This window comes from Magnolia sinica, chromosome 1 (genome assembly GCF_029962835.1).
Source record: "Magnolia sinica isolate HGM2019 chromosome 1, MsV1, whole genome shotgun sequence".
In the NCBI taxonomy this organism is placed as follows: domain Eukaryota; kingdom Viridiplantae; phylum Streptophyta; class Magnoliopsida; order Magnoliales; family Magnoliaceae; genus Magnolia; species Magnolia sinica.
In genome coordinates, this window is record NC_080573.1 from 68,953,768 (window position 1) to 68,980,202 (window position 26,435).

Below are 26,435 nucleotides of genomic sequence, written 5' to 3' on the forward strand. Positions count from 1 at the left end.
GGGGGGTAGACAAGAGAGGAAATCAAAGCTCCTATGAGGGTGAAGAGGAGAACCTAGAAGAGCTTCCTTAAAAGAAACCCTAGGTCCCACTACTTGGAGGTAGCGTAACAGTGCCCACCGTTACCGATACATTGAATCGGCATAACGGCTGATACACCCTTGTATTGGTCTCTATTTTTTTGCTCAAAAAATCCATATATATATATTCGGAAAATGCGGAAAATTGTAAATAATCCAAATATGCATTCATTTATAATTTTGAACATGTATAAGGTAGTGTAACGGTCCAATCTTTAGTGAGAATGTTGTATTGGGTTTTCTGATGAATTTATGAACCTGACAACTTGGAATTAATTGCAAATCTTTTATATTTAATTATTTAACTATATAATATCAATAGTGGGACCTAGGGTGTGCCCATCCATTTTGCAATAGTGTTGTCTATGCAAAAAAAAAAAGTAAAAGCCTACACCTCAAGCTTATTTGACATAAGAACCTCATATTGTGGTTGTGGCCACGAAGATTAAAATGGTACACCCAGGAGAGTGTGATGGTTGGTGGATCAACAGAAGTGCTAACAGTGTTCTGACTAAATCTAGTTCAAGAACTATAAAGACTTCCAACCAAGAGAAATGCTTGATTGGGGAATGTTGCAAATAGCATGTGATTGGAAAAGGTCAAAATCATGTTCACCTAGGAACAAGGTGTTCCAAAATGGTAACGGTGGCCGTAACAGGCTAACAGCCACCACCGTTACCGTTATGATACGGACCATAACGGACGTTACAGCCATTTTTTATTTTTTGAAAAAAACTATTACAAGACCATTACGGGACCGTTACGGGGCCATTAAGGGCCGTTACAACCTATTTTTTATGTAACGGCCGTTTCGACCCCGTAACGCGTAATGGTTATAACCATTACCATTACATAACGGTCATTACGTAACTGATTTTGAATTTTGAATACATTGCCTAGGAAACACAATCACTATGGCAAATGCTCTTCACGCTTAAACAAAAGAAAAACATTAGCCTCAACTCTCTAATTACCTTTTAACAGTGTTTTCAGTAGCGTGTAGCATACACTACGTAGCATAGCGTAGCGAAAACGCTACGTAGCATACACAAATAACGTAATTCCCTAGTAGCGTAAGCTACAGTGCACGTAGCGTAGCGTATGGCGTGGATAGCGTAAATTACCCAAAATCTCTTCTTTTTTTTTAAGTATTTTTTCTATGTTAATTTAACACCTATTTTAAAATGGTGATGACTTATACCTATGACACATGGCACTACATTAAATTAATCCGGACCATCCAAATTGTGGTCCATATCATAGATAAGAGCACGTAGATCAATCCAGACCATCCAAATTGTGGTCTATATCATGAATTTGTGATGTTTCAATACATAAAAAGAAGTCATACTTAGAGATGTCTAAAGGCAAAGAGAGAGAGAGAGAGAGAGAGAGAGAGATATTTTGTATGGAAATAAGCGGTTGATGATCCAGATTCATAGTCAAGAACTTGTAAAAATTATGCATTTTGTAAAATTTATCATATTTTCTATTATTTTAATTAAAAATATTAGAATTGTGTAGCTTACGCTACATGCTATAGAGGGCCAAACGCCACGCTATTTAAAACACTGCCTTTTAAATAGTTGGGTCTTGAACCAATTATTGAGATTACCAACTCATAATATATATATATATAAATGGATCCTTTGTTGGAAAAAGCCATGTTAATCATGAGCGTGGGATGTTATACTCAATGTAGAACCTAATTAAGTTTCTTCAACTTACATCGTGTGCACTTTTTTTATAGCATGATAGTATGGGACATGTGAATGCTAACTTGATTATAAACATGGTTGCTTCTGGTTTAATTCCTAACTAAATCAAAACGAATGAATTCAAATAGTGTGAATCTTGTTCGAAATTCAAGATAACTAGAAAACTATGTTCTTAGAGTAGAGAGCAATTCTAAGTTGCTTGGATTAATTTATTCTAACATAAGGGATCATACAGAATTGCACATATATGCTTTTTTCCTTTTTTCTTTTTCTCTTTTTTTACTTCTCGAATAAAAAATTATGCTTTTCCTTTACCTTTCCTGTTTAATTAAATTATATAAGTCCCAATACTTCCACATTTCTTTGCTAGACTAGAATGGTGCAATCCAAAGTGGCTAGTCCATTTTTTCAGAAAGGAAGATATTACCACCCTTCATTAACCTAAGAACACTAAAAAGGCACTTCATTTTTTTTAATATTGCCCAATAATCAAACCTTTGACACCATGTTGCAATTTTTAAATCCAAATGATCAACATTATGTAATATGATGGAAAAGAAAAAAGAGAAAAGAAATGTCGTCTTGTCAAGATGCACACTGTTTCAAGAATATTTCAATTTTCATTTCTTCTTCACTAATTTTGAAGATATGCTCCAATGCTACAAACTATAATAATTCCCATATTCTTCTAGTAGCATTCTACTGGGAGAAGGCCTAGCATTTAATCCAAATCTTAACTAGAAAAAAAAAGCAGAGGTCAGTTCGCAAATTGATCATCTCTAGCCCTCCCTACCCCACTCCACTAAGCATGTGGCATATGCCAGAGGAGATTGAGACCATAGATCTAGTGAAACAGCCATGTGGATGAGACTCAAGACTGAAAACCACAGTTTTCAGATCAAATGGACAGTCGAAATTCAGAGGGGGGAAAACAAGATAAGCACAAGCCCACGCTCAAAAAATGGGAAATTTTTGCACCAACAATGACTACTATAATCCAATCGCAGCTATATTAGAGCTACGGACCACCACATTATGGTCCACAGATCAACAGAAAGCTCACTATAGACGCATGCTGAGATGGCAAAATGCTCACCAAAGGTAGCCTGTGTGCGTCCTTACTGTTCATCAAAAGACAACTATAAAAAATTTAATAAAAAAATCATTTAAAAGAAAAAAGAAACTCAGAGGCTGAAAACGTTGAAAGAAAGCATAAGAAGAGAGAGCATACTGAAACCGTCTTCAACAAGATAGTTGAAGGTGTGACCATCGCAGTTATAGGTGAATTTGTTGTTGGTGGCTGGGAGTTTCTGAAGGCACTGCGCTGCAATGGATGTGAAATTCCCAGTGAATTCCGTGAATTCTGAGAGGACCACAGTCCCTCGGGCTACAAAGGCATAGATCAGTGATTTCTGTGCCATCTCCCACGCAACTCTCTCTCTCTCTCTCCTCCTTAAGATCGATTTCTAGGGTTACAACTGATATTGATTCCTTTTTAGGGTTTTCTGGTCTCTCTCTCCGTTGCCGAGAGAGGAAAGTCAAGCGGCAGAGAAAAGGGTGGGGGCGAGGGTTATTTTACTTTTTCAAATAAAATAGGATTGAGAGGGAGTGAGGTTGCTTTTTCCCTCAAGTGCACGGGTGACGATGCTTTTGCGCGGAACTCCCGTCATTCATTATTTGATACCTGACTGCGCCCGACGCTTCACACGCAGCTACGTAGAAATTGTACACATTGCGTATATTGATACACATTAAACCAGCTAAATTGGCAGAAGCTCTCTAGATCAATTACGGTCTAAAAATTATATTAGTTTACGGATCCTTACCTCTGATTCGTGTACACTTGTTACTTGAATAACAGTGTTGCTTATTTTTCCTTTTCAAACGTCCAAATGTCCAAAAATCTATTAGTCAAATAACCAGTTATTTTTTTATTATATTTTAAAACTAATGGTATACCATGAGAATAGTGCTCTAGACCACGGAAGCATAGGAGATGAACCAAGCAAACTATTTCAATTGCACAATCAAGTCCAATCACAAACAAACTAAATTTAATGTAGGAAAACCCTTGCAGAAAAAAAAAAACCATGGCACAAAGCGACAATTTATGCACTACGAAATAGGAAAATTACAATAGATAAATATTACCTTATTTGAACAAGCCTCGAATCTCCCTTGCAAGCCCTTGAAACCCTTTGTAACGAAGTAAAAAGCCCTGAGATACATTATATTTCCAATTATACTCATATATATAATATCTATGAGAATCTATGGACACTGGAAATCGGCGTCCACGCTAATTTCTATGTGTTGTTTTGATAGTAAGGGTAATCAGGCTGATTTGTGGGTGTTGGAGTTGCCACTATCCGATAAATCTCAGAATCTCACGGTCAACTAGAACTACGGAATACGTAAGGTTAGAGAAGTCTGAAGACTTTCCTCTCTTAGATTGACTCCTAATCTACGATTCGGGATTCCGAGTAAGGGACCTCGGTTACAAAAAGGGAAAGTGTTAGGCATCTTCTATGTCTGTACAAATGTACAGTCTTTACTTCGTGTGATAGAATACTCTCAAGGGAAGAAGGATGCTATGGTTGGGATGGGACTAGGTACACGTGCAGATTTCTGATGTAACAAGATCAAAAGTCTCGGCAAACCATAGAGCATACGTCTACGGCGTATTTAGAGGGCGGATGTAATGATGCGTATGCAAAAGGAAAAAAAAATGAACTAAATTACTAGGAATTTTTGATGTGACAGGATCCGTAGTACGACAAGTTACCGAGCATACGTTGGCTAGAAATCTAGAGGAGCAGGGGGGTTAAGAAGGGAGTAAATGTCATGATGGTGTATGAAATGAGTGGATCATTGGCTTGAGACTTGGGTAGGCTAGAACATGGATTGAATCATGACCAACATGGGCTTGGCTAGAAGAGTCAAGAAGAAATGATAGGGGGTGGCTAAAGGATCAAATCTTGGGGGGCTTGGGAGCTCCTTCCCTCTCCTTCCCTCTCCCTGAAATGGCCAAGCTTTTTGTCCTAGAGGGGGGGTGAATAGGACTATGCCAAATTTAAAATAAATACAGCGGAAATAAAGAAAGAGAGATAGCCAAATAAATAAATCAATACACAATGTGGAATGCAATCTCAAAATATTGATTGTTCTAAGGACAACCATGCACCATAAAAATGTCAGGGCAACCTTACTAGAACAAATAGAGAAACTGAAGCTCAAACTGATAAAGAGATAGCAAGGAATAAATTGCAGAAATATAAATCTAAACTATTACAACATTCCCCACTGAGCTTGAAATAAAATGATTACAACATTCACATCCACATATACATCCCACAAATGAGTAATTAAATATATGAAATATAAATCACACAACCATAAAACACAAGAGATTATAGTGATTCGCCTATGTGTACACCAACTATTAATAAAAAACCACACAGCTACTCCACTCCTAATATCCTCACACAGGGGATATCAGCGTTCACTATCAAAGATAGGTTTTCCAGTGTCACCCAAAACCTTCACAATTGTGTCTTTCTCTGTGAGCTTACACAATTAAAAAAACCCTTCTTCTGAGTTTTCCTGGCTCTCCTCAAATAACCAATACAATAAGATTTTTCAAGCAAATCCCAAAAGAAAACCAAATGAAAGTAAATTACATAAACGTAAAATACCTGAATTTCTCCTTCGATGTAGCAGCCCAGAAGAACCAAGTCGGAGTAGAGATTTGAATGTCAAAGTTCAATGTCCAATACTCACTTTATAATGGTTCTAAGTTCTAATAGATTTTAAATTAAACCAAGTGGGGCTAGCTCTAATTGATTTTGATTCCAGAAAAAGGAAAAATGAAACTTCCTTTTTTTCAGATCAGATTGGAATACAAGAAACAAAATCAATTTGAAAAGCTAAAGAAAGGGAATATTAAACACGCACACTTAGCTTAAATGGAGCACAGACTTATCTCTCAAAAGGCCGAATTAAATTAGCTTGAATTTTCTATTTTATTCTGAGATTCGTGCTCTATTTATAGGTGAGCAAATCACGTCTTCGACTAGTCTAAAGATCTCTACGACTAGTCGTAAAACCAACAGATATTTGAAAATTCAGGCGCGATAAGATCTGACGGTTTCACGACTGGTCGTAGGTGGTCTTCGACTGGTCGTAGGTCTCATTCGACTGGTCATAGGTTGCTCATGACTAGTCCAAGGTAGCCGAATTTCAACACTATACTTTGAGTCGTAGGTCTACGACTGGTCGTAGAAATAGTCGACACTGTTTATACGACTAGTCGAACAGTCCTTAAGACTAGTCGAAGCCTAACAGAAAATTTCTGAATTTTGCAACAAACTTACGACTGATCTAGGAGATTCTTAGACAGGTCGAAGCAGTGTTAGGACTAGTCGAATAAAGTCCAGGACTGGTTATAGAACAGACTAAACTCACTTATATAAAACATATGAATTATGTATCCAAATTGACCTACTTTAAAGGTCAACCTAAGGTCAATCATACCTCAATAGTGAAGTAAGGACATTGAAACTTAGAGACGAGTGACCTTTGAAAATAATGAAGCTTGAAGTCTTGATGTAGCTCAAACTTGAAAGCTTTTTGAGATCTTGAGGTTGAACTTGAAAGCTTCTTGAGATCTTGCATTATCCTTGTCTTGAATTAAGTTGAACAATCTCACTTTCTCGAGTCTTAACTTGTGAACCGTGCTTCTCAATCAAAGCTGATCTTGAGTAGAGCTTTGTTCTTCACATATGCAAGCTTCATAACAGTGTCTTTGGCACCACACATTTGACAACAAAAAGGGGCTATAAAATATAGCACTTACACACACACACACACACTCTCTCTCTCCCCCCCCCCCCTCTCTCTCTTAGATGTGGAAATAGTTAATGTGTTGTTGTTTTTGAAAATAAGAGGAGGAGAGGGCTATTTATAGCCTTCTCTAATGGCATTACGGTAATTGCGAGGTTTAGGAGGGGTAAAAGCTGAGGTGGCAAGTGGTGGTTGGTTGAGGAGAGAGAAATACCACATGGCGTGCTCTCATTGGTTCTTGGGCTTGGTAAAATGGTAAATCGGGTCAGATAGGGGGGTAATTCCTGGAGAAAGTTGACTTTCGGATGCTGTGCCAGCTATTGCTCGGAGGACACACGCGTTCGATGAGCGAAGGTAATCGGAGTACCACCGGTGGTAGTCAAACTACCGCCCGAGCCAAGCTCGGGCTGGGCCCAAACATGCGGTCCTCGTGTAGCGCACTGGTTCATTCGGTAGTCCTTTTTCGGGTTTTTGGCTCGGCCGAGTGTATTTCTAGGCTGACTTGGCTCGAATAGGTCCGAGATTTGGGACTTCGGGCTGGGTTTGGGAGGCTCTAAGGGTTTGGATTAGGGTTTTAAGTTTGGGTATGGTTAGGATTAGGGTTTCGGGTTTAGATATGGTTTGGATTAGGGTTTTAGGTTCGGGTAGGGTTTGGATTAGGGTTTCGAGTTTGGGTAGTTGATCATGGCCCGGATTGTCCTTGCCTCTCCAAGATGTTAGCTTGGGTGGGGTGTCTACAGGTGCCCCTCTTTGGCCGAGGTTGTGAGCAACCGAAGGCTAAAGCCAGTGGACACCTCACCCTTTTAGTCGGAAAAGATAGTGAATTGAATCTATTGCCTGCCATTGTATCATTATCAGCTGATTGTTTGAAAAAGAGACGACTTACACATATCATGAGGGCTGAGGAAAACATTGTAATTGTCCCTGCGCATTGGTGTGGCATTATGGGTCACCAATCACAACCTTTTTATGTCAGATTGTTAATAGCATTGGAGGGTAAGTCTGAAAAGTAGAGCCTCTGCGCGTTGGTGGGGCTTTACGAGGATTCCCATACTGTTTGGTCTATTCATTCATTTGCTACGCAATCACCTTGGGAGTATTCATTCTGTTTGATCGTTAAAGTGGTTAACTGCCCTGCGCGTTGGTGCGACCTTACGAGGAACTCACTACGCCGACTTGGACTCGATCAAATTTTGTGAACCTCCTAGACTAGGTATATGCAGGTAATCTTTTGTCATGCAATCTTCTGATTATAATACCTTGGTTACAATGGATTATTATCACTTTGACTTTGATTTTTCTTCCCAAAGATGGATCCACTCATTTCTACTAGCACTTGTATGACTGTCCAGATATAGAGATCGGGCTAATCGTACATGTATCATGTACGGATTCGATCATCCTCCAGGAAAACTGGAGGAGATCAAATCTTATTTAGCTATTTACATTGGCTGCAACTAGAGAATATCGAAGATTCCTCAGTGTATTGCGCACCACGTGCGATTTTTTTGAAAAAATTTAATATTTGAAAACTAATCTCTTTAGGACTAGACTCCTTGGAGATTTTATTTGAAGTATTTTTAGATTTTTGTAAAATATCCATTCGATCTCGCAGGTAGGCGTCGTCGTTCGGTTTTTATTTGAGGAAATTAACGATCGCCTCCACTAATGAGCTAATGGGGCTTATCATTTGAAATATAGTTTTTTTGGATTTTTGAAAGATTCGTTCAATCTCGCGGGTGGTCGTGATCGTCTGGTTTTTATTGTACAACTCAGATAGTCAGATGGCCTCTACTAATAAATTAATGGGGCATTTTATTGTATTATATTTATATTTTCTAGCATTTTTCATTTTTCATTTTATTTTATTTTTGTGTATTTTGCATTTTCCCAGCAACTTTCAAGGTGCACTTCATTAAGATTCTCAATTTCTCGCGAGATTTTGAATTTCTTGTGAGATTTTAAGATGAAATCATGAGGGTTGAGAGAATCTTTCTCTTTTTGCTTTTTTATCTTTTCTTAAGCTTTTATCCACTGGACCAAGGGAAGATCCGAAGTCCTATCCTATCAAAGGGGACAAGCCTGCTGTCCCATGTACTTTCGGTTAGGGGCGGCAGTCCGATTACCACCGGTCACCGGTTTTATCTAATGGTCCGTTGTGCACATTGGTCCGGTCGTTGCACCCCTTTTTATTTTATCATCTCACCTTAGTTCAATCCGGGAAGCCATTGTTACTTCCTGGAAGACCTTGGGTGTGAATTTTGTATCTTTTTTAGCCTTTCATTGCCTTTCTTCCTTCTCCATTTTTCAGGTGTTTGATCAATGGATTTTGCTGGATTTTTTGCTAAACCATTTTTGTGGGTTTTTTGGAGGAACCATTGATGGGTTTGGATCTTCTTTTTGGGACCATTGATCATTCTAGCTGAATTTCAGCTATTGGATCATGCTGGATCTTTTGTTTTGGGCCAAAGAGTTGGCTGGATTTTTCTTGTGTATATATGTTTTTTTTTTTTTTTGGTTAAAGTGGGGTGTGATAAAAAGAGGCCCGACGCTTTTATTTCTTTTTCATTATTTTTATTTTTTTGTGGGATGATCTGGACTGTAGGATGGGTGATTTGGGGCCCACTTGAGTGCTTTAACGGCATAGATTTTGGTGGTGGGCCATATTTTATCATGAGATACAGATGAGATTTCTCAAGTGGGCCTCACATCATGATCCTGATGTGGTCAGATGTGTCTTGACTTTGATATGTGGTCCCAGAGATGGACTTGTGAAAGTATGGATTTGTGAAAGTGGGCCTGAGTTATGGACATGTGGGCCGAGAGAATGGGCCTTTGAGAAGTGGGCTTGTTCCATAGGAATATGGGCTTTTGGAAATAGGCTTTGAGCATTTGGGCTTTTGATGGGCCTTAAGGAAATGGGCTTTTGATGGGCCTTGAGGAAGTGGGCTTTGAACATTGACCATGGACTTAGACTCTTGACCTTTGATTTTGACCGATGACTTTGACTGTTGACCTGGGCTTTGAATACTTGAGCATTTTGACTTTGACTTTGATCTGGGCTTTGACTTGGGCTTGAGCCTTTGATCTTGAATCATGGACTTGGGGCTTTTTTTACTTGGGCTTTAACCATGGATTTGGGCTCTTTTGATTTGGACTTTTAAGCTTAACGATGAGAGTAATACTTACTTGTGATCTTACTTACGCAGTATGCCTCGTCGTGGTAAAGGTGATGCAAGCTCTTCTCGTCAGTCAGCCCATCCTTGTTTCACGCCTCATGAGGGTCGCCATTTATCTAATGTGGCTCATGAGGGTGGTGCTCCTGCGATCCTGAGGGGTCGGGGAGTCAGGACCCACTGGCCAGACTGGTTCTATGACCCCCAGCCTCTATTTTTCGATGTGCTGGAGCACACTCCATTTGCCAGTCTGTTCCAGGTTCGTCTGAGCAAGACGAACATGTCCCTCCTATCGGTTTAGACGGAGCGATGGCACACTGAGACTCATACCTTTCATCTGCCCTTCGGAGAGTGGAGGATCACCCCATATGATATCTATATGCAGCTGGGCCTTAGGTATGACGGGGGATCTATCCCTTTTGAGATGACCTCCCAATACCTTCTGAGGATGAGTGGATGAGTCTGCTGGGGATGATGCCGGATGTTTTGAATTTTTTCGGACATCGGTTCAAGTTGCTCTGGCTATTGTCAAACTTTGCCCGGCGTATCCTTGAGCCATCGTGAAGGCCCGCGCCTTGATACTGTACGCTATGGGGGCCGATGATCTTCTGTCACGGGAATGAGCTGGTGAGTTCCCGTCTATTGACGCTGGTGGTAGATATCACCTTCCCCACACCATACAATTGGAATGCGGCTCTCCTCGCCCATCTGTATGAAGGACTAGACAAGGCCAGCCACTGCATTAGCAGGTCTCTGACTGGCTTTTATCTAATCATTGAGGTATCCTTTGAATCTGCTCCTTTGCGTGTTTTTTCTGCTTGGGGATGATTGAGATCGACTTCTGACTGTGATCGCATGCAGGTGTGCTTCTTCGACCATTTCCCTCACTTGGCACCCGCTTTGATCAATCATTCGCCTCCTTTTCCTCGCATGATGCTGTGGTATAAGGATAACCGCAGCCGCACGGGTATGTTTTCTGATCTCGCTTGGAGGTCGAACATAGACGCCCTGGTTCCTGATGATGTAAGGAACTGCCCTGTCCTGTGTCACCCTGTGTTGATTTTCCCTTACTGTTTGATTTATGTGCGCCCTCTGTTTTTACAGTTTTGCACTCGGTCATACCTTCGGTCGAACGCGACCCTTGCTCCTACTGCCCAAGAGGCTTTGTAAGCTTCGAGGCGGCATTGTATCCTGAAAGACCCTCGAGTGACGAAGTGGTACCTCGGCGAGAGGCTCTTTTGGCAGTTGGATGGGAGTCTGCTCGTTCCGTTCAGTCCCCCATCTAGTCCATCTGACTGGAGAGCGGTGCCCAAGCGGGAGCTGGCTACTGCTTTTGAGGGTTTTGATGCTAGCGCCTTTGTCGACCCAGCCAGGGAGTATAGCTCCTGGTGCGAGCAGTGTGGTATCGGCCCCATACTGCAACCTACTTATGCTCCCGGTGATGGTGCGCGCTTTGCCGGTGGGGGTCTTCTGGGGCTGCATGTCCGCCGAAAGGGCAGGGATGAATATATACCTGACGAGGATGACTAGTTTCTATTGTATCATGTGAACCATATGCTTGTTTTGTATAACCTTTCTCAAATATATATAAAAAACATTCTCGCCTGCCTTCTTTGCCCTTGAACTCTGAAGCATTGTCGTTGATGGCCCAAACAATTTTTTCGAAGATGAATTGGGCTCTAGAGTTTCAGAACTGGACCCCCTGTTTGATTGTGTGCGATTGTGAGCCAGGGCGGCAGTTGGACTACCGCTGGTGGTAGTCCGACTACCGCCCGTTGACTTTTTGCTTGTTCTCGTCTTTTCAAGTGCAGCAGTGATAGAGGGATGTCAGTACCTGCAACGGTACTCCGAGTACCACTAGCGGTAATTCGATTACTGCCTCTGTCCATCTTTTCTTCTAGCAAGTCCTCTTCTTCTTTGTACATTCTTCAGCACCTTTCTGGACATTCTTTCTCCGCCTTGACCTCCGAATCCATCTCTTTTGTCCCCTTCTTCTTTCCTTTATCTTTTCTCTTTTTATCTCCTTTTCTCTTTGTCTTTTCCTCCTCCTTACCCTTTATGGCCGGTCATGATGAGAATGTTACTGAGTCCATGAATGAGGGGGAGAAGGGTGGGAATTTTGGAATTTATGGTAATGGGGGCTCTTTTATCGATGGGTTGATGGAGGTTGGTGATGGAGAGGTTAATGTCATTTATGGCATGATTCCTACCACTATTAATGGAGGGTATGAGGTTAGATTGGATGGGATGGATGGATTTGATGGGTTTGTTGGTGTGGATGGATTTGATGTTTCCATGCCTTGTGGGCCATTGGGTGTTGGGATTGTGGGACCATCAGATGGTGCGGATGGTGTTGGAGGGCTGGTGGATGGTCTAGACCTTGGTGGGTCACTTTTGGGTGCTGGAGATGCTATGTTGATGGGAGTGGATGGTGTGGATGGGATGGATCGGGTCCGGATGGGTGGCGGGCTCCACTTTGGTGGTTCGAGCGGTTTGGATTTGACAGGCGATGGACTTCTTGCGGATGGCCTGGGTCAGATATTTGGTGCGAACTTCAAGGTAGTGATGGGACAGGCGGTTATTGTCGGGGATCAGGGTACTGGTCCAGTCAGCTACTGGGATACTTTAGGCGTTGCCGCTCCTGGGGCATGTGCTTTCTAGATTGCTCCTGATGTGGCGATCATTAGCGGCTCAGGCCCACATGTTACAGCTTTTCAGGACACTCTACGGGACGTGATGAGTGAGTCTGGTTTCTTCCGTCACCATGAGATAGATCCGTTGGACGAGGGGATGCCCATCTTCGATGATTCTCTTGTTGACTCGGGGTTCCAGATTGTAGAGGGTGTGCCTGTTCGGACTTGCCGATTGCAGCCACGCGGCACCTGTTTTGAGCGGTTACATATCTGGATTGAGAGCTTGACTAAGTTTGATATCTTTGAGCTGTGCTCCTTGGGTTTCCGAGAGGTTCTTCACTTCCACCGAGTTCGCCTAGATTGACAACTGTTAAGTGCAGCTTCGTGTGATTGGGTTCCAGCGTTAAACCTATTTTCCTTCAATAATTTGGAGCTGGGCCCATCTTTGGAGGAGTTTACACACCTGTCTAGTCTTCCTCTTGCTCGGGAGCCTTATGTTCCTTCATCTAAGTCGGTTCGTCCAGCTGATCTGATTCCTTGGTTTAGGTTTCCAACTGCTTTTCCCACTGCAGAGGGTAGGGCCGGTGAGCTTTCGCTTGAGCTCCTATACGATCGCTGTTCTACAGCTCGAGGAGGCCCTGGATCGGACCGCCAGCTTCAGTACATGAATGCATTGATATTCTGTGTCTTGGCTGAGTTACTTTTCTCAGGCTGGCGGTAGTCATCGTTGGCAATTTTACTAGATGTATTCCGCCGCGTTTTGTTTCGTAGGGGCATCGTTTCTGTGGTGCTGGTGGAGCTCTTTCCGGGCTTGACCGATAGCTCTTTTAGTCACACTCGTATCCTCCGAGGTTGTTGTTCCTTCCTCCAAGTATCTTTCATTTTTACTTTTCTTTTACTCTGATGCCTGTTTGTGCCTTTGAACTTGACTCATACCTCCACCCAGGTATGGCTATGGGAGCATCTCCATATGACTCCTCCGCTTGTGTGGCCTGAGTCCTGCCGTGACAATGTGCTATCTCTGTTGCTTGACGGCCTTCCTTCCGGTGCTAAGGTCACTGAGTCATTGTACCGCCATATGCTTTCTCAGCTCCGAGGATGGGAGGTTAGCTGGGAAGCTCCATGGCTCTGCCGTACTCCTTTGATCTGTAGCGGGGCTCGCACTCCTCTGTTGTTGTTAGGCCTTTGAGGGTACTGCTCCTATCACCTTACTCGTTTTCTGTGGCAGTTTGGCTTCTGGCAGGACGTTTCTGACTTCGCCTTTTCTGGATTTGGACATGCTCCTCTTCCTTCTGGCTTGATCGCTCTGTATCAACGAGTCTAGATTTCCTGGCGGGGTTCTTTGGATGCGGCAGCTTTGGAATTTGAGTCTTGGGCTCCACCCTTGGCGACAATACTATACCAGCGATGGGTGACAGGGCAGTCACTTTATTGTCAAGTCCCTGGTTGGCACTTGATGGATGAGGCTAATGATCGAGACACGGTTGGCGATACTACTTCGTCCTCCTCATGTGTCGATGATTCATTGGAGGCATTCGAGGAGCGACCGTTCATTGATCCGTCGTTTCTACTTACAAACAAGGCCATCTCATATATGAGATTGTCGTCCTTCGTCATTCCTGTGAGGATATGGCCCGCCGATTGGCCGTGGGGAGACGGTATAATGAGGGTATGCTTGCCACACATCGCTAGGAGAGGGATGAAGTCTTCTACCTGCGCATGGAGGTAGAGTGACTTAGATAGAGATTGTCGATGTATGAGAGATAAGAGCTTACCTGAAATCCCTGATTTTAACCAGCTACTTGTCTTGTATATATATATATATATATATATATTGTTTTCTTATTATTTTTGTAAGTAGGAAGACAAATGATGTAAAAGACTTTTTGAAAAGAAAAGGATTTTTTTATGTGTGCCAAAACTTGTGAGTGCTAGCTCATGTTTGGATTTGTGCTTTGGATGATTTGGATCAGAATATTAGGCTCAACCTACATTGTGTGCAGTAGTCTGGGTTGTATACTTGGGATCTTAGTTCCCTGAGAGCGTGTCCAGGATCATGTCCTTTAGATTTGAGTAGAGTCTGATAAAACACTGATCTGAAGTTGGTCCTTTCCTTGTATCTCTTCGTTGTATTTGTTGCCTTCGCCTCTTCTGTACTTGCACTTTTTATTTTTTATTTTCTTTTTTATTTCTCAGCCATTTTTGCCCGTAGCACCCTTTCAGGTTTTCGCTACGACCGGCCTTTTTCTATCATTTTTACCTGTAGTGTCCTTTCGAATTTTCACTACATCCCGAGTTTTTTATCTTATCTGCCCCTTGGCAGCTGTGCTGTTTTTACCCTTGACGCCTTTTCAGGTTTTACCAAGTCCGCTACATGCTCACTGTTTTTACTCGAGCTGCCCTCTTGGGTTTTCAACTAGCCCTTTTTGCTTAGGCATGTTTTTCTCTCTTTTTTTTTGGTGCTGGAAGAGATGGAGAGACTTCCTTCATAGTCGGCCAACTGATTACCTTCCTGTCGTTGTCTTTGATCACAATCGTAAGTTATTTTTGGTCAGATTATTTGGGAATGTGGGATGGTCTTATTTTCTTCTCCTTCTTGGTCTTCTTTTTTGAGATTTTCTGTCTTTTTCTCTTTTTTTCTCTCTCTTTTTTTGTGGTGTTGTTTCTTCTTTTTCTCTTTTTTTTTTGTTGTTTTTGTACTTGGCGGGAGGAAAGACGGATATCTTTTGGTGGGAGGAGTGATGGGGATTTTTCTTTATTTTTGTGGGAGGGATGATGGATACAGCTTTGTGATTGTACTCATTGACAAGGTTAGGTATAGTTATCCGTGATAGATTTTCACGTTGTCGGCATTGATGGGCTTGAGAAGATCTTCTCCTCTCAGACTGGTGAGCCGAAGAGCACCTCCTGGGAGTACTTCCCAAATGATCAGCGGTCCGTCCCATGAGGGTTTGAACTTTCCTATGGGATCTAGTAAGCGGGGCGGTAGGATACGCTTCATGACCATGACCATGTCGTTGACTTTGAAACTTCTTTTTCGAACCCTCTTGTTGTTGGCCCGTGCGATCCTTCTTTGGTAGCACTGTGAGTGACTCAGTGCACGCATGCGCTTCTCATCTGCCAGATGCAGTTGATCGTATCTTGCTTGTTGCCACTCGCCTTCCTCATCCTCGCTTTCCAGCAATACTTAGAGTGATGAGATTTTGATTTCAACTGGTAATACTGCTTCCATTCCGTATGCAAGTTCGTATGGAGTTGCGCCTGTAGTAGACCGTACAGACGTCGGATAAGCCCAGGGTGCGTATGGGAACATTTTCGACCAGTCGCGATATGTCTTGACCATTTTTTCCAGTATGTGGATGATGGTTTTTTTTGCAACTTCGACCCCACCGTTCATCTGAGGACGGTAGGGACTTGACCAATGACGTTAAATCTTGAATTTGTCAAGGAAGTCGCCCATCCTTTTATTGACAAATGGAGTTCCGTTGTCTGTAATAATGGCCTGAGGAATCCCATATCGGCTGATGATAATGTTCTTCATCAACTTGACCACGTGAGATGCTGCGATGGTGGTGTACGATGCTGCCTCTATCCACTTAGTGAAGTAAACTACTGCCACCAGGATATATTCATGCCAGTTTGAAGCTTTGGGATTGACTTTGCCGATGATGCTAAGTCCCCATATAGAGAAGGGCCTTGGTGTCGTTAGGTTATAAAGTTCGGAAGCAGGCGCATAGATTTGGTTCTCATGTTCCTGACACTTGAAGCAGTTCCTGACGTGTTTGCAGCAATCTGTCTCCATCGTTAGCCAGTAGTAGCCGAGCCGTAGGATCTTCTTTGCCATCATATGTCCATTCTTGTGTGGGCCGCATAGTCTTTCGTGGATTTCTGACATGATCTATGCTTCTTTTGTTTCATCCACACAGTGGAGAAGGACTTGGTTGAAAGATTGCCCTTAGAGGATTCCCCCGGTGATCGTGAACTGGGCTGTTAACCACTGGATAGTGCGACGATCGGTTGAAGTCGCTCCTTCTGGGTACTTCTGATGCTTGAGATATTCCTTAACATCTATGTATCACGGCTAATCATTTAAGGAAGTTTCAGCTTCATCTATCTACAGGCAGAACTCAGGTTCCTCTTGGAGCTCAACAATGAGCTCCCATTCAGCAACTCCTTTTGGGATTTCCAGCATTGAGGTGAGGGTAGCCAGAGTGTTCGCAAACTGGTTCTTGGATCGAGGCATGTAAGAGAACGTGATCTCTTCGAATTTCTCAGTTATATTCTCCAGATAGACGTGATAGGGGATCAACTTTTCATCCTTGGTCTTCCAGTCGTCATTCGTCTGATTGATGATGAGCTATGAATCTTCGAAGACTTGCAACTTCTTCACGTTGAAGATGATGGCTTCTCTCAGACCAACAATACACGCTTCATATTCAGCTATGTTGTTGGTGCATTGGAATGCCAATCGCCTAGATATGGGAATTGGGAGGTCATCGGGAGAGTAGAGTATGACGCCTACTCCACCCCCTTTTGAGTTATGGCTCCGTCGAAGAAGAGTGTCCACTCTTCTGCCTTTCTTTCTTCTTCTTTCTCAATCAGGAGGATGTCCCCGTTAAGGAAGAAGGTCTTCAATGGTTGGTAATCAGGCAGAGAGTGTGCTGCTAGGTGGTCGGCCAATGCTTGCCCCTTGATTGCCTTCTGAGTGACATAGGTGATGTCGAACTTGGAAAGTAGTAGTTGCCATTTTGCGATCCTGCCCATTAGTACTGGTTTTTCGAATAAGTACTTCAACGAGTCCATGCGAGTGAGCAGTAGGATTGGGTGAGCGATCATGTACTGTTGTAACCACTGTGTTGCCCAAACTAGGGCGAGGCACGTTTTCTCTAAGGTGGAGTACGTGGCTTCGTAGCTTGTGAACCATCGGCTTAGATAGTAGATCGCTTGCTCCTTTTTTCTTGTGTCGTCATGTTGGCCGAGGACGTATCTAATTGCTTTTGCTACGACAGAGATATACAACAATAGTGGCCTACCTAGGGTAGGTGGCATGAGCATTGGAGGATTTAGCAGGTACTTCTTAATTTTATCGAAGGCCGTTTGACAGTCGTCGTTTCATTCCTTTGGCGAATTCTTCCGTAGAAGCTTGAATATGGGCTCACAGATTGGAGTGAGCTGTGCAATGAATCGGCTAATATATTGGATTCTTTCAAGGAAACCCCGAATCTCTTTTTCAGTATTGGGCGGCGGCATTTCGATGATTGCCTTGTTCTTGGTCCCGTCCACTTGTATGCCATCTTCGCTGACGATGAAGCCTAACAGCTTACCTCCGGTTGTGCCGAAGACCCACTTTTGCGGGTTCAGGCGGAGCTTAACTTATCCAATTTGTCGAAGAGCTTCTTGAGGTCTTCAAAATGTCCTTCGATTGTGCAAGATTTGACCATCATATCATCCACATATACTCCATTTCCTTGTTTATCATGTCGTGGAACAAGGCAGTCATGGCTTGCTAATACGTAGCTCCCGCATTCTTCAACCTGAAAGGCATAACCCGGTAGTAGAAAGTTCCCCACGGTGTGATGAAAGAAGTCTTCTCTCGATCTTCGCTAGCCATCTTGATCTGATTGTAGCCCGAGAAGCCGTCCATGAAGGAGAAGATCTTGTGTCTCGCAGTATTATCTACTAGTGTGTCGATGTGAGGCAGAGGAAAATCGTCTTCAGGACTCGCGTTATTGAGGTCCCTGAAGTCGATGCATATCTTGACTTTGCTGTCTTTCTTTGGAACTGGTACGATATTTGCGAGCCATTATGAATAGTCAGAGACTACCAGGAACCTCGCGTTGTATTGCTTGATGACTTCATCACGGACCTTCAGGGCCCATTCTGGTTTCATTCTTTGTAGCTTTTGCTTGATAGGCTTCATGTCTGGCTTTATTGGCAAGTGGTGTACTACCAAGTCTTCATCGAGCCTTGTCATGTCCTCATAAGAGAAAGCAAAGTTGGACAACTTCGGTCTCAGGAATTCCATCATCCTCTGCTTGTATTTCAGAGACCGTGATCTACCGATGCATACTTCTCTAGGGAGTTCCGCTGATCCCAAGTTCACAATTTCGAAGTCGTTTGCCACAACGTTGACCTTCGTTTTGAACCTTTCGAGGGAGTCCTCAAGTTCGAGAGTTGTATCATCATTTCCCTCATCCTGGGCCTCATCCAAACACATGAGCTCGAAGTCCAACTCTAGATCGAAATCATATGAGTCAACCTCAAACTCGAGCGCTATGTGTGAAGTGTTTGGCACAGTGATTTTTGAAAGTTTTTCTGTTGTTTTTGTGTTTTAATGATTTTTCGATGTTTTGTGATTTTGAGAAGTATTTGATGTTTTTGTGATTTTTGGAATATGTGATGTTTTTGTGTTTTGAAGGTTTTCTATTTTTTTTATGTCGCTAGGGGATCCCGAACAGGACAGTGTTGCAAACCATGATTGATCCTGTCTTGATTCGAGGTACCAACTGTTATTTTCATTGGCATTTTTTTAGGCCGGCGTTTGTGGGTGGCTCACCGGCCGATTCGACCGTCAGAGGGATGACTGTCCAGCCTGGTTCTTTCCCCCTTTTGATCCTGTTGCTCTGTTCTGTTTGTACCTGTGGGTCATTCGTCCTGATTCTATCTCCTCGCTCAGGAGTTGGAGCTCTTCGGGCTCCTTAGTTCCACCTTGCAGTGGGGCCTTGATGTCTGTCCAATCAAGGGAAGGCCATTTCCCTTTTTCAATCCAATAAATGGGCTGCTTCTGCCCCTCGTGTTACTGAGTTGTTGGTGGGGGTGTTTCCCCTTGACTGTTGGTGGGGATGAGTGCCTCCCCACTTTTGCCTGGGTGACTTACAATGAGCACTCCTGGTCCTGGGTCCTCTATGGGTGGCCCTGCCTCCGTGCCCCTGGCTTCTTGTGATAGGTCCGGGGGTTCTGCCCCTAGCATTGAGTGTGTCTTTGATGCTTCAAGGATCTTATCCCATCGTATTGGCGGCCAAATGGATTCTTGGCTAAAATGTTCTGTTAGTTTGAGCCGATGGAGCTGGTCCTCAAGAGAGATCATCGTGTCACCACAGACCATTCTGGCCTTAACAAACTTGATGGGTGTGCACTTGAATGGTTGCCTCTTCTTAGACCTTGAGGCCTGATCTTCTGGTGTCGGTTGATACCCCAGTCCCTGTCTTTGTATGTTGGCACGGGTTGATTTTACTGTCATACCTTTCTCATGGAACTCAGTACGCTAGTTCAGGATTAGACATTCAGCAGGAGGGATGACATATTCGACTGCAAGGGGGTGAGGGTTGGTAATGGAGTTCATAATTTCAAACTCAAAACTGTGATATGATATGTCACCCTCTATATGCTGGACATCAATCACTGGAATGTCAGTTTCTGGGGTATTGATCGCCATCGATAGGATAGTTTTCGGCTCGGCCAGTACTGTGATGATCCGATTTCCCGAAGGGAATTTAATCCTTTGATGGAGGGTGGATGCGATGGCTCTAATAGCATGGAGCCATGACCATCCCAACAGAAGATTAAATGAGGCAGGAATGTCGATGACTTGAAATGTGACAAGAGTCATGTCTGGTCCGATTTGTAACTCAATGTTTATTTCTGTCTCCACTTGCCTTCGAGAGTTATCGAAGGCTCTAACACTCATGGTACTGGGTCTGAAAGAAGACATTTCTATCCCCAAACGGTTGGCAGTCCTCAAAGGGCAAACGTTAAGGTTGGATCCGTTGTCAATGAGTACAAGTGGGACTTTGAAATTCTTGTAACGGACAACTATGTTCAGTGAGCGTCCATGTTTGCGACCTTCAAGTGGTAACTCATCATCAGAGAAAGGTCGAGTGGTGGGATTCTGTGGTAGACTCGAGGACTTTCCCTGGGATGTGATTGAATCCTCATAGAGTTTAATAGTGGGATTTTCTTCCTCCTTTTGATGTGTACTTTGTGAAGGAGGGATCGTCTGGGCATGTGCCAATTGGTGAGGCAAGAGGAGACTTGGGGATTGGACAAGGGGTGCCCCTTGCAGGGTCAACGAGGCAAGATCTGGGAGACCGATCGGAAGGATGATAGGTTCAGGACCTAACCTGTTTGGATATGCCGGGGGTGACGCTAGATGTGCCCCTTGGGGGGGGTGAAAGATTGAGGTTGTGACCTGGATGTTGTTGATTCCCTTTGGAGGGTGAGAGGTTGTGCTGTCAGTTCCGCTTCAAGTACAAGAAGCGGTGTGGTTGATGCTGCATCGAGAATGAGAGGTGAAGCTGTCGGTGCTGCTTCGAGGTATATCTATGGTCCAGGCGGAGGCACTTGTTGGTATCCCCATGTCCGATCTGCTGTATCGGGCATGATTGTTTGTATGGAGTAACGTGGGAAAGAGTATGTGGGATATTCTCTTTCGATGTTGTTGACGATAGAGGTGTCAGATGTGCTGGGTCCCGCTGGATGTGATGGCAGGGGATTCTGGAGAATGTTGGCCTGATTGGCATTGCCCTCCTGTGGGGTAATTACGATCTTCTGGCTCTCAATCAAGTCTTGAACCACATGTTTCAAGGTAAAACAACGGTCTGTTAGATGACCGGGAGTCTGATGATATGCGCAATACTGGTTTTCATTGTATCCTGGTGGCAGGGGATTTGACAAATGCCGGGGCTGAAGTGGTGTCAAGAGTTGCCTTTTGCATCAGCATTGTCAAGACCTGACTGTATGTTTGTGCTAGAGGGGTGAACTTCCTACCTAGCATCGCCTGCTTGTTTGGGCTTTACGCATTTTTCAGAGGCTGTTGCTGAGGCGGCTGTGCTTAATATCCCTGTTGGGCTTGTTGTGGCTAGTATTATTGGCTCGGTGACCTATTTTGTTGTGGCTCTGGTTGCGGGGCATACTGGTTACCTTGAGTGTTGGCGACGATATTGTTGACCTCTATAGTGCGTTGCACGGGAGCAATACTATTTCCATTTCTATATCCGACAGGTTTCCCCTCGACTTTGTTTCTTTTGATTGAGGGAGGCCTGGTGCGGCTATGGAGAATTGGTTCCGGCTCTGATCCCAACTTCCACTTATTCCCCAGCTCGGATGAGCTGGGAGAAATTCACGTATGGGTACGAGATCAAATATCCAGAATTGCTTGGGTTTGTAGAATGGACGATCATGGATATCTGCTCTTCGTCATCGATGGGGTTTCTCATTCAGGCTGTCATGGCCCGCCATCGCCCTACATATGCTGATAATGACTCGTCACTTTTCTGTCTCAAGGCAACCAGGTCTGCCCTTCTCGAAGCCATGTTCAGGTTATATGAAAATCTGTCAATGAATGCCTAGGAGAGTCTTTCTTAGGTCCTGATTTGATGGCTATCCAGCGAGGTGTATCAATCCAGAGCGTCACCTTTAAGGGATTTCTGAAAGATCCGTATTAAGGCTCCATCATTCCCTGCTATCACATTGAGTTCCCCACAAAAAGCTTTTAAGTGTACTGTGGGACACCCACTACCGTCATACTTCTTGAATTTGAGCACCTCGAAGTTTGGAGGTACCTGAGCATCTGGAAAAGGACATAGGTCCCTGAACTTGGTGGATGGATGATTCACCCCATGTTGCCTTTCAGTTGGTTCTGCACCATTTGTAACTGTTCCCGCAATTCCTCAATCTCTGCTCTGTTATGTTACACATATCTTACCCCTTGCTGTAGGGCTTGTGCTACCTCTTCCTCGTAAGGATCGACTTCCTCAATCCTTTAGTTTGCCAGAATGGGGGGTTGTTGGAAAGAAGATGGACTCCCGGTGGCGGGAGGTAATTGAAATTGTACATCGCTCCCTTCGGAGGAGGATGTGATGTATGGAAATGGCTCCCGCCTGGGGTAACTGTAAATTCCAGATTGTTGCTCTTGTTAGGGGGAGTGAGTTGGACTTGAAACTGACCCCCTTCATGAGCATCCGCTAGTTCTTGTCTGTGGTTCCCGTTAGGGGGAATGGATGTTGTAACCTGATTGTTGTGATGTGTTGAGTAATGATGTGTAGGAGGGTTGCTCACGTTTGCTGGTTGTTGTTGATCTTGTGCTGACTCCTCTGGTAGAGGGAGGACAGGGTTTGCTGGAGGAATGAGAGAAAAAATAAAAGGAGTTTGAGGAATTGAACTGTTCTGTACACTAGGCTGGGTTGCCTGTGTATTGGTGTGGCACTCAGTACCAGGCGAAGCAATAACCCTTGCATTGCCCGGAGACTTTGGGCCACCTCTTGCATGGTTGTGTTAGCTGGTGGGTCTGTTGGAGCTGCTGGAGGTAATGGTGCGGGTGCTGATGTTTTAGGAGCTGGCTGAGCTGCCGACTCTTCTTCATGAGTAGCTTGAGAGGTCATGACTGCGTGGGATCCAGTGGTCATGGTTCGGATCAGTGCCTAAGCAAGTGTGAGCCAAAGAATTTGTTTTGTTTTTTTTTTATATTGTTGAATGCAATGGTGAATGTCCCTTGAGAGTAAAGTATCATAAACTTTCGAGTCGGGTCTCAGCTAGTGAAAAAGCTAAAAATCCCTAGTGGAGTTGCCATTCTATGGACACTGAAAATCGGCGTCCACGCTAATTTGTATGTTTAGTTTTGATAGTGGGGGTGACCAGGCTAATTTGTCGGTGTTGAAGTCACCACTAACCGATAAATCTCAGAATTCCACGGTTGGCTAAAACCACGGAATACATAAGGTTAGAGAAGTTTGAAGACTTTCCTCCCTTAGATTGACTCCTGATCTACGATTCGGGATTCCGGGTAAGGGACCTTAGTTATAAAGAGGGAAGGTGTTAGGCACCCTCTCTGTCTGTACAAATGTACGGTCTCTACTTCATGTGATAGAATACTCTCAAGGGAAGATGGATGCTATGGTCAGGATGGGACTAGACACACGCACAGATTTCTGATGTGACGAGATTCGAAGTCTCGGCAAACCAAAGAGCATACCTCCACGGCGTGTCTAAAGGGCTGATGTAGTGATGCTTATGCAAAAGGAAAAAAATGGACTAGACTACTAGGAATTTCTGATGTGACAGGATTCGTAGTACGATAAATCACAGAGCATACGTTGGCTAGAAATCTAGAGGAGTAGGGGGGTTAAGAAGGGGGTAAATGTCATGATGGTGTATGAGATGAGTGGATCCTTGGCTTCAGACTTGGATAGGCTAGAACATGGATTGAATCATGACCAACATGGGCTTAACTAGAAGAGTCAAGGAGAAAGGCTAGGGGGTGGCTAAAGGATCAAATCTTGGGGGCTTGGGAGCTCCTTCTCTCTCCTTCCCTCTCTTCCTCTCCCTCTTTCTATAACTTCTCGAAAAAATCCGTACAAAGACCCGACTACTACCTCAGGCATAATCACCTAAGGATGTATCCAGTCGTAATTTAGACGAAAATTAATCAAGTTCTAAACTAAATAATCGATGGATTTAGCTCAAACCACCATTTCCATAAACGAGAAGACCTAAAACCATTAATACCACTAACTCAATACTACATAAAGATCTAGGAAAAATCCCAAGAGCCTGTCGCTTTCGGGAGTACATTGAAACCCCGTATCGAACTTGGATCGCACGTTGAGAATCCGATAACTGCGAAACTATAGGATTATGTTCGTCCTACTTGGCTTGACTACCATCGCGGGAATCGAGCCCAGATAGTGTCCAAAAACGCACAACTTGAGCCCTTAGTGAAGTATGTGAGAAACGCGAATATCTTTAGAAAATGTGATAAAACTTGAGTGAGTTGGATCGTTCGCTCACGCATGAAATTGAGGATTTAGGACCGTTAGTTTCTAACCAAACTTCGTGTAACATCCGTATCCTAGCCCATACCGTTCATATGCCTCCGCGGTCCTCCTGGTCAAATTCCGGCGACCCACGATCTCCTATCTGCATTTGCATGCGATCCTGAGTCATATCCCGCATTCCAGAGTCGGCTCAACCCGAGACTTGTACTCTTGAGACCGTGCCGTCGCCGTGGTTCAGATGTCGTGTCTCGCGCACCGAGGCGATAATCGGGCTAGGTGATGTGGGTCCGCATTCAGTTCGAGGAAACCACCGCGTGTTGTAATTTCGAGAGAATCTCTACGACACATCACATCAATCAATCAAAGTACAACCCATCACTCCATCCCATCCCCAAGTACAACCACCCTCCCCAAAAGTCAACACTCTCTCTTACACAAGTACACATCCATCACTCACTCACCCATCCCTCTCTCTCTTACACCTCTTTCTTTCATCTCTCTCTCATTCCCCAACAACTCCAACGTCCAAGCCTTCCAAGAGAGAGCTAGGTGTGGCCCACTCCCTACCCCCCTCAATCCTCACCATCCAACCCTTAGATCATTATCTCCACCATTGAAAGAGCTTCTTAGGAGACTTGGAGCATTAGGGAGGAAGAAGAAGGAAATGTGGGTGATGTTATTTTGTGATTTGAGGGCCCACTTATGCTGGGACCCATCTTGATGTATGTATTGTATGGGGGAGGGCCCATAGTGGCGGGGCCCCTCCTCCATCCGTCTCTCTCTCTCTTTCTTTCTTTATCCCTCTCTTCCTCCCTTTCTCTATTTTTTTTGTTTTTGATGTATGGCCCACTGTGATGTGTATGATCCACACCGTCTAGCATATCTGGACGGTGAGACCCACCTGATGAACATCCAAACCCTCCATTTGGACGGTGGGTACCCACGTATATAGTTGCCGTATTGACGTCAGCAGTTTTTGTGGGTCCTACGTGATGTATATATTTTATTCCACGCTGTCCATTTGCGTGAGCCCCACTAACAAGATCTGTGGGTCTGACCATGTGGATGTGTTAAATCCAGACCGTCCACTAGCAACAGCAATAGCTGCTAATTGAAGTCAGCAAGGGTGGACCTCGTGATCATAAGGTGTGTGTTTTTGTAAACCGTCCAGATCGTGTGGACCCACTTGATCTCCATGTGTGACTCCACCGTCCAACAGCAAGGACGGTGGGTCCCACATGGGATTTATATCCATACCGTCTATCAATTAGACATCCATGTCTGGACGTTTGAACTCATGATAATATTAAAATAATAATGTTATATATATATATGTATGTATTATATATATATGTATGTATGTATGTTGGGCTACACGTGGTACCCACCAGATGTTAAGGTCTCACCTCTCCCATCCACCGTCTAGTGGATTGGATGGTGGATAACTCACCACACCGTGATGCAGGAGCCTTATTAGCACCGTCTAATTGTGGAGCTCACATGAGATGTACGTGATGTATATCTACGTCATTCATCCATCTTCAGCAGCAACAACAGCTGCTGTTGACGTCAGCAACTTCTGAGCCCCTTATGATATATATAATGTATCCCAGCTGTCCATCATCTGTACGGTGGGCCCCAGCAGCGTGGCTGCTATGCTGGAATGACGATAGAGTCTTGTGGGGCCCGCTGATGTATGTGTTACATCTAAACCGTTCATCCATTTGGCAAGCTCGTCAAAAAGCCTGAGACTAAAAATAAGACAGATCTATTATCCTGTGGACCATACTACAGAAATAGTGGAGATTGGATGTCTACCATAGAAACCCTTTTGGGTCACAGAAGTTTTGGACCAATATGATTTTATTTCTCAGGTTGGTTCAGGTCCGTGTGACTTATGAACAGGCTGGACAAAAAATACATGTTATCATGGCCCCTGTGAAATTTTGTACAGTGGAAATCACTGTCTCCATTGCTAGTTGTGATGTGGTCCAACTGACCTTTTTATCACTATCGCCACTGTTATTTGCTTTATGGTCCAGATGATCTTTTGATATGATTCATTGTTTGGATAATGCTTTAAAATGATCTCTATAGATAAGTGAATAGTGTAGTTGTTGAGGCCCATTAGTGCAGCCCATTGATGCAACCCACTTGATGTGGATGAGGCCCATTAATGCGGCCCATTGATGCAGCCTACTTGATGTGGATGAGGCC

The 26,435-nt window shown here is 43.9% G+C and overlaps 1 protein-coding gene across 1 annotated transcript in view; it reads right to left on the reverse strand.

Moving 5' to 3' along the window:
• Positions 1–3,262, reverse strand: part of LOC131250776 (vesicle-associated membrane protein 722-like) — a 72,618-nt gene extending 69,356 nt beyond the window's left edge. The window contains exon 1 of the mRNA XM_058251087.1: positions 3,028–3,262. Within this exon, the coding sequence (XP_058107070.1) occupies positions 3,028–3,217 (190 nt within the window). The 5' untranslated portion in view covers positions 3,218–3,262. The remainder of the gene's footprint in view (positions 1–3,027) is intronic.
• Positions 3,263–26,435: the final 23,173 nt, after the last annotated feature.